The 12,947-nt window shown below is 36.5% G+C and overlaps 1 protein-coding gene across 2 annotated transcripts; it reads right to left on the minus strand.

Moving 5' to 3' along the window:
* Window positions 1-5,507: 5,507 nt before the first annotated feature.
* LOC148870581 (putative protein S-acyltransferase 16) lies at window positions 5,508-12,409 on the minus strand. 2 transcript variants are annotated; one of them, XM_088972315.1, is made up of 7 exons: window positions 11,797-12,409; window positions 7,333-7,425; window positions 7,192-7,242; window positions 6,944-7,021; window positions 6,722-6,820; window positions 6,521-6,616; window positions 5,508-6,117 (listed from the first exon to the last, which is right to left on the minus strand). In XM_088972315.1, the coding sequence occupies exons 1-7, from the start codon at window positions 12,067-12,069 to the stop codon at window positions 6,004-6,006; spliced, it is 804 nt and encodes a 267-aa protein (XP_088828441.1). In that variant the 5' UTR covers window positions 12,070-12,409; the 3' UTR covers window positions 5,508-6,003. The 2 variants fall into 2 exon arrangements, with proteins under 2 accessions (XP_088828441.1, XP_088828440.1); XM_088972314.1 differs by having other exon boundaries at window positions 7,141-7,242.
* Between the last annotated feature and the right edge of the window lie 538 nt (window positions 12,410-12,947).

A 12,947-nucleotide genomic window follows, 5' to 3' on the forward strand; every position in this document is an offset into this window, starting at 1 on the left:
AGTAACCCACATGGAAAGGGGGTAAAACTTTTTGAGAAAATGGCCCACAAATTTTCTAGAGGGAAAGTTTATTTTCCATGGGTCCTACACTTCCTGCAAAAAAAAAACAAAAAAAAAAGCAATTCACATTTTTTCAATCATAAAATTTTCCCAATTTATTTATTTATTTATTTATGCATAGAATCGATTAGGTGCCAAGAGGCCAATGGTTGATCAAGAATTTGAACAGTATTTTTCTATGTTAATGCTATAGTTTCTGTTGGATAGGTCTGCAGACAATTCAAATATTCTTAGTTAAGTCTTGTTAACTATTATGTGAAAAGTGAATGTTAGTTGAATGTTTCCAGCTAGAAAATGTGAAACCACCCTGTTTTTCCTATACCTTTACCTCTACACTGAGCTTTTTCTGAAAGTCCAACTTACCTTGCATACAGGAGAAGCAATTTTGGCTTCTTCTCTCTTTTTCCTCTTTAATTGCTGCGCCATCTCTCTTCTTCTTCACTACCTACCATAATACCACGTAATCAGGTTAAACATCAAAGCACCACAAATATATACATATAGGTATGCTAGACACAATGGGTTTACATTGGCAAGTAAGGCCTGGTTTCGTTCACGGGAATAGGGGTCTACAATCAGAATTGGAATGATGGATTATTTCAATTCCAACTGTTTGGTTGAGTAGAATCGGAATTCCATTCTCATTCTCTGCCCTACTCTTGGGAATGGAATCTCATTCCTGCTGATTATAATTATCATTCTCATTCCTGCCTAAACCAAACAGACTATGAGAATAGAACATTCCGATTCCAAAGAATTTTGATTCCGATTCTAACTGCAAACCAAACGGACCCTTAAATATTTTAGGGTTCATTTGATTTGCAAACGGAATTGGAATGGTCTATTCCCATAGTCTATTTGGTTCAGACAGGAATGGGAGTGGGAGTTGGAATCAACAGGAATGAAATTTCATTTCCAAGGGAGGGGGCAGGAATGAGGGAATGCCATTCCAGTAGAAATAGGAATGGGATTCCGATTCTGCCCAACCAAACAGTTGGAATTAGAATAGCCCATTCCGATTCCAATTCCAGACCCTTATTCCAACGAACCAAACAAAGCCTAAGATCTTTATTAGAAATGCAAATTAAGAATTGTAAGAGAGTCTTGCATTCATTTTCATTCATTTATGGAAAATTTAGTTGAGTGAATATATAGGTTTAAAATAAATTCTAGTTTATGTTTAGGAAAAAACAATAAGGGTAAATTTCTTAAACTACCTTTAGGGTTTAGCTAATTGACTAAGTATACCTCTATTGTTTGACTATTATCTAATGTTACCCCTATTGTTTCTAACAATTGACTAGCCCTACCCTTACGTTAGCATCCATTAATATTTTGTCAAAACCAGTACACACATGATGTATAATATTTTTAAAACCCAATTTTACCCTTCATCCCTCTCCTCTACCTCCTTCCTCTTCGTTCTCTCTCCCTTGTTTCATCACCTCCGCCTCTCTCTCTCTCTCTCTCTCCTTCGAGAATATCATTGAAGTTACAAACCTCTCAAACTGCTCTATTTAATAAAATAAAATCCATCTAGAAATCTCACTGAGACAACTCAGATGTAAAAATCCGTCCAATAACAGAACCCTCCAAAGGGATCCGACCTTGAAAATAAGAAACCAGAAACCAGAGAAGAGAAGAAACAAGGTCCCTATTAACTGAGGTAGTGAAGAGGGTTTAGATCTATCTCTTCACAAAAGATTTTGTGGTCCAGAGATCTAGATTTAAATTAAAGACATTGTTTTGGGTTCTATACCGAGGTAGTGATTTGGAGACAAAGGAGAAGAGGGTGATTGCCGGTAGGGGTGGCAATGAGCCAAGCTTCTCACGAGCTATTTGAGCTCAGCTCGATTTAAACCAAGCTCAAGCTGAGTTCGAGCCTAATACATGGGCTCATTTTCTAATCGAGTCGAGCTCGAGCCCGATACATAGGCTCATTTGCTAATTGAGTCGAGCTCAAGCCCAATGAAACTCAACTTGTGAGACTAGCAATCCTAGTATAATAAATAAATAATTTTTATTATATACATACATATATATACATATACATATTATAATAATATTTTTATTTCTTATATATAATATAAACAATTTTTATAATTCTTATTTTTTGTATGTAAAATAAAAAAGTTATATATATAATTTTTATTTTTATTTTTAATTTGACTTATAGTCGAGTTTGAGCCAAACCGAACTTGAGCTCGAGCTTGATAATAAGACAGTGTTTGATACTAAGACTGTTTGAAATGCTCATTTAAGAACACGCTACACTCAAACTTGCGCTCGTTTGAAGTATAGCGAGTTTTCAAACACAATATATCGTGGACTGAAATGGTCTCTCTCAAAATTAATGTAACTTCTTCTATTTGACTTTTCTCTCTCATTGTATTCTTTGCATCGAATGTTATTTATGTTTTACTAATTTTCATTATTTTAGAAATATTTTAAAACTAAAATTTAATTTCAAAAGTATTGTTTTTGTTAATCTTTAATATTATTAAAAAATTATATTAATTTCTTATTGATTTTTTTAATTTTATCAATGTTATATTTGTGTAGTTTAATTTTTATTCATTTTTATTAATTATTGGTAGAAAAAATTGTTTTATCTTTAACTATTTTTTGTTAAATTATCTATAAAACTAAGACTTTTAATAAATTTTATATTTATTAATAAATATGTGTTAATGTTTTATTTTAATTTACTTTTATTGATAAATATGTATTGATGTATTGTCCCTTATTATTAATTATTATGTTTAATTTGTATTATTTTACTATTTATCTTATTTATAAAACATAATAATTTTTATACTTCAAATCATTTCATATATTGTATGTGGGATACATAGAATCAAAACACAATGTATGGATTCAATTGAACCACACATTGAAGAAGACTTCTATTCGTGTGGTGTGGTTCAATCCACATAGTTCGTCCACGCTACAGAACAATTCGAGCATGTGGTGTGGATTTATCATGCCACAACACAATATCTCGTCTACATCTACATTACAATTTACAAACACAATAGCTCAAATAGCCAATATTCAGCTCGGCTCGAACCCACCCTTCGCCGGCATTGGCTCTGGTTCTGAGTCCTCCTCCTCCTCCGTTAACGCCGGAAACGGTGGCCGTGACATCTGCATTAGCAGGTCCCACCTTAACCAACGAAAGAACAGAGGCGGATCGTGGAAGCTTCCCATGATTTGCTCCTTGTCAATTATTTCGGCCGGCGACACCATCTGCTTCGAGTGTGGCCTCGTCCTCGAATGGCAGAGGATCTTGGGTTGGGGTTTAAATTTGATTTGCTCCTTTGATTTCGGGGTTTAAACTTGATCTGCGACTCTTGAGCCTAAAATTCTACGCTAACGAAGATGAAGACGATGACGAAGAGCATCCCTGTTTTCTGATCTTGCAGTCTTCACAATGTTTTCCTCGTCGGCGGGTTTACTAGGACCCCCAAGGTCCACCCTCCGGAGGCGGTGGTTCCTGATCCTAGGCCAAAGCATCGACAAAATTTGACTCCCCTCGTATCTGCAATGACAGAGAAAGGGTTGAAGAAAGAAATGTTAGCCCGCGTTTCCCCAGTGTGCCATCGGGAACCAAGCTTCTCTAAAGGAGAACGGTCCTACTCGTTCGTGGGCACGGAAGAGTATGTATCGCCCAAGGTCATGAGAGGTGACGGGCATGAGTTCTTCCTCGATTGGTGTCACTCAGGAAAACCCCATTTCGGGGGAAGAAGAACCGAAAGGAAACGTTTCGTAACGTGTTGAATCTGTTGATGAAATCTATAACGAAGCTCAAAAAAGTAATTTGACTTAAAGGGCAAAATAGATATTTCATCCATTCCATCACTATTTTACGACAACGCAATTTTAGGAAACGGTAAGAGTATAGGATATATTTATTCAATTAGCTAAATTATAAGGATAATTTAAGAAATTTATCCAAACAAATAAATTGCATTTGACATATTATAACACTTGAAGTACATCACACAACCGAGAAAGAAAACATTGCAAAACTCTGCAATTGGAATGGCATTCCAATTGCAAAACTCTGCAATTGGAATAGTCATTCCCTACCCCTCCATTAGGAATGAGATCTCATTCCTACTGATTTCGATTGCCATTCTCATTCTTAACTAAACCAAGCAGACTATGTGAATAGGCTATTGCGTTTTTTATTCCGAAAGATTTTGATTCCAATTTCAACTACAAATCAAACTGACGCTCAGCAGCTGAATACACGAAATGGATGATTAAAATCCATTTCATCATGCTGGCTTCTGGCATGAAACCACTCTATTTGGGGCAGTCTGATCATGGGTTCCTGATTCTTCCATGTGCAACCTTCCACTATATTGGCTGACATAATTTACCACGTTCGGTCTGATCATGGGTCCTAAATCCTTCCATGTGCAAGAAGTTGCAATTGATGGGTTTCAGACCCCGACTACAAAGTACAAACTAGAAGGATGACGTGGGTGATAGAAATTGCAATTTACGTATTTCTCCATTTTCCTGACTGTTTATATATGGGGCAGAAACGTCAACAATCTATTGGGCCTTTGTAATAGCCCATGACTGTGGGTCTAACCATCCAATGTTTTTAGCCCATACTTTATATTCATACTAGAAAAAATCTAAAATGGCCTGAGGGAATTCAAATCTGTGCCCCACAACGTCCCACAGCACATCCCCGCCATATATCGAGAACATCTAATAATGACATCATCATTTCTGATACATATCGGGAGATATTTCCAATACACGGCAGGGATGTGCTGTGGGACGTTATGGGAAGCCCCATTGTGGGGCACAGATGTGAACACACAGTGGCTTATAGCTTTGTAAGGTAGAAACTATGTTTTGGTCAAAACCCCAAGAATTCAGAAACACTTGCATCAGCCAAGAATTTGTCAACACAGCTCAATCAACGCTGAAGCCCTCCGATAGTTCTTATTCTCTAATAATCAAGAATTTGTCTTTGCAGCAGCAGGCAAATGTAAAGCAAGCAATGCACAAGATACTGAACGCATAGGAATTCATGCAGGGCTGAGATTGTGTTTTTGGAACGCAAGGAAGGTTGAATTTTTTGCATATGCTCAATTGTCACCAGGAAACCAAAGCCTTTTAAAGAATCACAACTAGCAGGACCAACTCTATATAGATCAAATATCATATTTTGTAAGTTGACTTGGTGAAGTTTGTATATGTAATCAGACAGAACAATTTACTGGCCCATGATCTGGTTCACCAGGCGTCTAGACTGCAGCAAAATATGGAAATGTAATACTCTGGACTTTGGAGTCCGGACGCATTGTATCATTTAGTTAATATAATAATAAGCTCCTGTTTTCTGCTCAAAAAATGTAGAATCCATTAACCAAAGAACGAGAATATTGAGGACAGCAAGCAATCCATTATAAGAGATAAAAGAAAGAAAAAGAATCACATGGTTTTATTATTTAATGTTGTACTTGCAGTTACAACCTCAAGGTAAATTTTACAAGAATAATAAGCTTGTCTCTTTATGTGGAACGCAATTCACTCCATTTTTCTCTTCCTTTGGCTCCCCTTTTCTTGATAAATAAGCTAGTAAAAGTAAAACAATTCCCTTTTCACATATTAAGTCAGACGATTACATCATTTGCATGCTCTCTATGTCCAGTGCCTGTAACAGCTTCATAAATCAAAAGACCTAACCTGAGTGTAACAGCTACAAAAAACAATGGCTTTGGATGTTGAGTTATGATGATGAACAAGGGACCTCGTTTGATTTCATTACAATCACGAGATACCCAGAAAATAATTTACATGCTGGGCAGGTTGAAAAGGACCACCTTACATTTGTCTATTGATGAACAAGGGGCCTCGTCTCCTGCTTGAGTATAGAATAGCTTGTAACAAACCGAAACTAAGCCATTTGGAACGTCATCTCATGGTTGATGCAGAGACCATCTTGTCGTAGACTGTTCGGAACCGTAGGCCTGAACCAATATGTCTTGCCGTGGGGCACAGCCAAGTGAATATGTTTGGACCCAACACCTGGGGAGAGATCACACAAAACCCATTTTACATTGAAAGTAAGAATAAGTTGCAATCTGGTCAATGACATATACAAACTCGATAGACACCCATACCCATAAGACAGCTCTAGATTGCAAGAAAACACTACTCTGACATCCAACACTCTCTCTAATGACATGCTTTTATGTGTTGGTAATATGCACGGTCTTTCACGACAGACCACTGACCATGATTAAATGCTTCCAGCTAACAAGGTTATTGTTAGACAATGAAGGGACAGACATGCAGATGGTGGTGGAAGCATGAAAATGATACCCCCCCCAATAGGCTATAAGCTCATAACCTCACAAGCCAGATGTTTCTTTGGGACATCAGAAAACCCATGCAATAATGAAGAAAGCACAGAGAACAATGTTCTTACTGATGTTAGATTCTCATAAGGACCAAGATCATATGGATGCTGATAGACATTGCCAACCTTTTCTGCAAGCCACATTGCTCTCACTCCTTCATGATACTGCAATAGGAAAAACCAACAAATGCAGAGAAAAGGATCCTTAACAAAAGTGATCAGCAGAAAGAAAAACAGTAAGCTAACTGTATTCTATAAATTTCTTCAAACCTCAATTGTTGTCTTATTCCGCAAAATAAGATATATATGCCAACCCAAAAGAATGCTTAAGGCCACAGACAAAGAGACAAGCAAAAGTCCAGAAATGATCTGCAAAGCCAAAATATTGACAGATATAACATTTTACTTTTTAAGTTTGACGTATCACGTTTTTTTTTATGAATAAGTTTGATGTATCAATTTAAAACCCCGGGCATTGTAACTACTACTTACATAAATGGTTCTGGTGGAATCTCTGATCTGCTCCTCATCCTTCTGAGCATCCTGGACAAAACTTCCAAAAAGCAAAACCTGGTAACAGAACATGTATTATTTTTTGATACAGCATAGGCTGTAGGCCCATGATATCTAGACAGAAAAGTCACAAATCACAAAGAAAAATCCCTATACCAATTGGTTAAAAAACATACCAGTGCATGAATGCATGATATTACAGCATAGAATACAAAGACAAAGAAAACCTTATAGTTTGCATGGCCCACACAATTATTTATCCAGATGCAGTGGTGGTCCTGTATTCAAGAGAAGGGCCATCTCTTTACCATATGATCCAGAAAGATTTGAGACAAAAAGGCAGTAGTTACTGTGTAGGTCATACATACCATTCGCAGAACACATCTTTTACAAATGCGACAATGATGTGCACGGGGTGGCTTAAAATGGGAACATTTCTGGCAATATCTTAGATCTCCACCCTGCAAGAAAGTCCATAAATATGTAGGACTGAAGTCATAAGTAATGCTTCTAAATAAAGAGGGGAATTGATTTTTCATTCATTTTCCTTTATCATTTCAATACTTTGTACAGTCTACATTTTCTTGAATGTGTTTCCCCCTTCCCCCCCCCCCAAAAAAAAAAAAAGAAACTAAAGAAAAAACACCATCTTTCTGTTGAATGAAATGTGGAAGAAATTTTATTTACTCTGGAGTTCAGATATGGTTATGTTAAAGACTAGTTCCTGTACATTGTAAGCTTTCAATCTATATAGTTAACATGGTACAATGCCCAAGTAGTTACTTACGCAGTTACGAAAGACATAAATTTAACTATGGCTCCCCTTGAAACTTGGCCATCTGCACTTACTATCCACCACTAACCCTTTCACACTAATAGCCATCACTCGTACACATTCAAAACAATAAATAAATAAATAAGAAAGAAAGAAAATAAATTTTTTCCATATTAAAAACAGACTAAACTAGAAACTTGGCTCCTTAAAATCTAAACCACTGAAATTTATGAGCCAGTAATCAAGAGATGGAAATTGTAAGGGTAACCAAGAAAAAGTAGCTTAGTATTTCATTGTAACACTAATTCACTGGTATGAAATAGATTATCTAAAACTTTGGATACCAACTCTTAAAGTAGAAACATATAAATGAAAGGAAAAACAAAAATGCAATATCTGAAAATGAAACAATAGAATGCATGAAAAATTTTGAATTTGAATAGAGAAAGGCATATTTATCTAGACAAAACAGGTTCACAAGATAGATTATTTGCACAGTATAATACCCGCCCCCCACCCCCAAAAAAAAGGACAAAATTACTGATGTCACAACCATAAAGGTAAAATAGTTGGCCCCTTGAAGATTTGAAGCATTATTCAATCTCTGGATATTTTCCAAACTGGCCTTATGGCCATCTCCATTAGGCAGCCCACCTTTTGATAGTCATGCAGGGGGATGAGATGACCAATCAAGACAGTTTCATAAGACCTTCCAGGCTGGACATGTTATAACTTATAACCACGAAACCTATTTTAGCTTTAAACCCCGTCTTCCCTCCAAATGACAGCAGAAGCAATTTCATATGAGGAAGTGTGATCCACAGCCACAGAAAACATTGGGTGATGTAACAGTAAAATCTTGGGCTAACAAGTATGAGAACGTGGGTTTTGGTCTGATAGTGGTCACTTGGTGCCAATAAAAAAAAAGAAAAAAAAAAAGAACGAAAGAAAAATGGCAATAATTAGATCAGTATCATTGAGTAATGACCCTTTGAAATGTGATTCATGGAGACCTATGTTAGATTGCCACCCCACCTAAGTGGCCACATACAACAAATGTGGTGGCTATTTCACCAAGTAGGCTGCATTTGAAACCTCTCCCATCTGCATTGTTACAAACTTAGTGTAACTACTGGTCAAAAAATACATCATAAAATGCTGGTATAAATAAGTAAAAATAATCAAAACCAGATTCCAATGTTCCTCAGTATCTAAAACTTCTCATGGACAGGAGATGGTCACCTCAGTATAACTAATAGATAACCTCTCGATCATAAAACGTATTTGGAAACAATTCAAGAAAGATGATAGGATCACAACCACCTTAGATTATCAGAAATAACCCTAAATCCTACTAAAAGAAAGAAAGAAATATTGAAAGAAAAAAGATCATATGGTTCATCTCAAATTCTCAGATAGGGGCATAAACAGAATTCGATTATCTGATTTTGTATTTGAGATCCAATGGAATCGAATTGAACTCAGATAGTTCAATTATTTAAATGGTTGAATTCAAATATATGTTGATTCAATTCGATAAATATTTGAATTCAATTAAAACATAAATATAATATATAATAATTATCAAAACTAATCCCCATGCACTGTATCAAGTGTCCTAAGCAGCTATGCCTAGCCTATCATAAAAGGTTACAAACCATAAAGGACAAAGCAGTGTAATGTAATCCCCATTCCCCAAGACAACAGCTGCCTTATTTGTTTTTTTCTTTTATTATTTCTATAACCATCGCATCTTCACTCTCTTTGTTATTAAGAGGAAATAGGGAGTAAATAGAGGCATGGCAATGAGACAAATCGCATGGCCCATAGTTGTCAAGACAGGCACCTAGGCGATGCCTAGGTGACAAGGCACCCTTGGAGGCTCTTCTCGCCCAGTTGCCAAGCAGTTTTGTGCACTGTGTTATGAAATACTTTTTTATTTTTAATTTTAATTTTTTGACATTGTAATTATAAAATAGACATTATTCAAGTAGAATATCCATTTTATGTGTTTATATACTAATTTCTTTTTATTATTTTCTTATTTGTTAGGGTTTAATCAACGTAAACATTGCTAACTGCTGTATTGAACCATTGAACCCATGGTTCAAAGTAACGATACACCTCTGTGTATCAGCAGAGGTGTATTGGTACTTATAACGATACTCCCTTTATTTTTTTATTTATTTGGTTTTCAATTTCATTATATATATATATTATTTAAAAAAAAAGGGTCCCTGAAAACACCTGTAGACAAGTGTATTATTGGGACCCCAAAATACAATACACCCGATACGGGGCGTATTGTATCGAAATTTTGATCCTTGATTGAACCCTCAAAGATTTCGAAACCTGAACCAATAAGCAAGGGAGGAACTTAAAATTTTGTCTAATCAACACATTTTCTTCTTCCATCTTTTATTTTCTTCTTTTCCTATAACAAAAGTAGGGGTTCAACCCCTATATTTTTTGAATTTGTTGATTTTCTCTAGACATAAACATGAAATTTATACTTCTCTTATGAAAATTATGGATAATTATTAAGGAAAGAATGAAAGATGGTTATGGAACCTACGGAACAACCCTGGGATATATGGATTTACTTAAAAAAAAAAAAATCCACCGCCTAGGCAACTAGGCGACAACGTGCCCCCCTGTCACCTAGCCATGCCTTGGTGCCTTGAAAACTATGGCATGGCCGCAGAGACACATTGTGGCTTAAGAAGGCTATTCTCAAGCCTCGTTTTCATTCTTCCTCTGAGAACTTCTATGAGCTTCCTTTTGATCCCTCCTCCAAGCATTTCTGCAAAGTGCAAACTACAACCACAGCTCCTCCTACCAAACTATGGACAAACCTTTTCATATCAGGCATGTTCACTGTTCTTCTCTTAACCATTATTCCCCTCATTGTTTGTTATTTTTTCCATTCATCAATGAGAATCATTTTCTGTCTTATTTCTTTGAAAACAAAGACAAAATGGTGTCCTATTTTTTTCATCTGTTTGGCCAGTTTTCAATCCCAACTCTTGCTTCCTCCACCTCTCTGTGTTAGGGTTTCCAAATTCCAATGTTGATGCAAACCTTATAAGTAATCGGTCGAATTTGAATCGAATCAAATTCAAATGTTCAACTACTTAAATTGAAATTGAATTTGATTGCTAGTTTTAAATATTTAATATTCATCAAATATCAAATCAAATTTGAACCACAATTTTTGTAATTGAGTTCGAATTCAAATATGGCATGGTTCAGCTCGAATTCACTCTATTTACAGGCCTAATCTCAGACACCTTTCTTGTCCTTGTTCTGTATCCTACTCTAAACTAATAGCAGGGATGATGTCAATCAGGGGATGTATAATTGTGGGTATTCGTTCAATCTTCAAACAATAATTGTCAAGATATCACCTAGACAACAAAAATCACAAGGCAGGTGCCTTACTGCAATATTGTCAACATTGCTGCATCTTAGTAATCATATTTTACTTTATTCGTGTCCTAGTAGTATGTTTGTTAATGCATAATAGCACATATACGCTCTATTTTACGGGTTCTATATTAGACTAGTGAAAACAAACGAAGAACCATTATCCCATAAGTACATTCAAAGCCTACCAACGGGTGATGGCTCAAAAATTGCAATTGCAGAAACAAGTAACATTAGTAAACCGTTATGCACCAATTCGCGGGAATCCTTATACCAGGACTCTATTGAAAATTTGAGATCCGCTCAGCCGTTAGTACAGCGGATTTAACAAGCCTAATTGCATGTCAAGGTCCAAATTAGTTAGATTTATTCAGTTGAGCATATCATTGCGAATAGAATTAAAACTCCGATTAACAATGCAATAGCGATCACAGAAGAATCAGCCAACATGTTGAAGCTCAAAGTGAAGAAGACAGAAACACGAATGCAAGAAAGGAAAACCCTAGTTCTCAAAATTCAAACTTGTTAATAAATACCGGCACAAAACAGAAACCCCCCTCACAGAATCCCCAAAACAACAATGGAGAAGGAGAAAGGAATGGAAAAAAACCCTGAACGAAGCTGTGCTTACCTTCCTCTTGATCTCATGAACCGGTGTTTCTGCATCTTCAATGTCTGGCATAAAAGTAGCCGGAACAAGGCCTGGATCCCTCACGATCGCGATGACGTAGTTGAAGATGCACATGAACGCCGTCACCGTCAAAATAACGGCGTTCATGAGCCCTGGAGATGTCCTCAGACCGAACCAACCTTCTATAAAAATAAAGACGGTGGTATAATATATGTACGCGATGGCCGAGAGAACAACTAGAATTGGGAGAGAGATGCTACAGCAAAGCGTCATTTTTTGGGGAGTTTCAGCCTTGAGGCGTTTTAAGCCTTTCTCAGAGTGAGACTGTTAGTCGGGAATCAAAGTGAGGACGAGAGAGAGAGAGGAGTTACCAGATTACAGAGAGAGCTAAAAGAGGTTTAAGGGAATGTTAGAGGAGACGAAGAGGGGCGTCAGGGCGGAGAGATGCCGTGCAGAGATCGGAGCCACCGGCATTTCTCGCGACGGCGTCTCCGCTCTCTACTGTTGTCAGAATGAAACCGGCATTGGGAAATGTAACGATGGTTTTAGAAAATTCAGGGGTTTGGATAGAGGTGCAAATCGGACCGGGTTTGATCGGGTTTAGGCCAAGCATAACCCAATCGGAGTCTTCTAGACATCTTTAAGAGTATTTTTGCCTCAATCACAATCCAAACCCAAATAAGTTTTAGGTTTTTTTTTTTTTTTTACCAAATTGAAATTAATTTAAACCTCAACACAGCCATTCCAAAAAGAAGTTTGGGCTTATCCAACCCAACCTAAATTGCACCCCTAAACAAAAAGAAGTCCGTGTATGGTACAGTTGTTTTTTTACCTAATTATCCTCTATTAATTTATGGTATCTTTTTGTTTGTTTTTTTATTTTTCTCGTACCCTACAAATAAAGCTATGACAAAAGAATTAATTTCAACTACAGTAATAGGGGTGCAAATTTTTTATGTGAAGGGTTGTTTCATCATGGTTAGGGCTGAAAAATATGAACAGAATTTGTGTCAATAGAAATAGAAATGTAGGAAAAGCTGATAAGTAGTAATTGGTATTGAAATAGATGAAGCGTGTTTCACTTTCACCAAACGTGTATGATGAATGAAGCCGCCAAGTGGCCTCTAAGGATTGGTCCAAAAAGGTAATTA

The sequence above is a fragment of the Nelumbo lutea genome, chromosome 2, assembly GCF_056320005.1.
Source record: "Nelumbo lutea isolate HS-2025 chromosome 2, American lotus-T2T, whole genome shotgun sequence".
Taxonomy (NCBI): Eukaryota; Viridiplantae; Streptophyta; class Magnoliopsida; order Proteales; family Nelumbonaceae; genus Nelumbo; species Nelumbo lutea.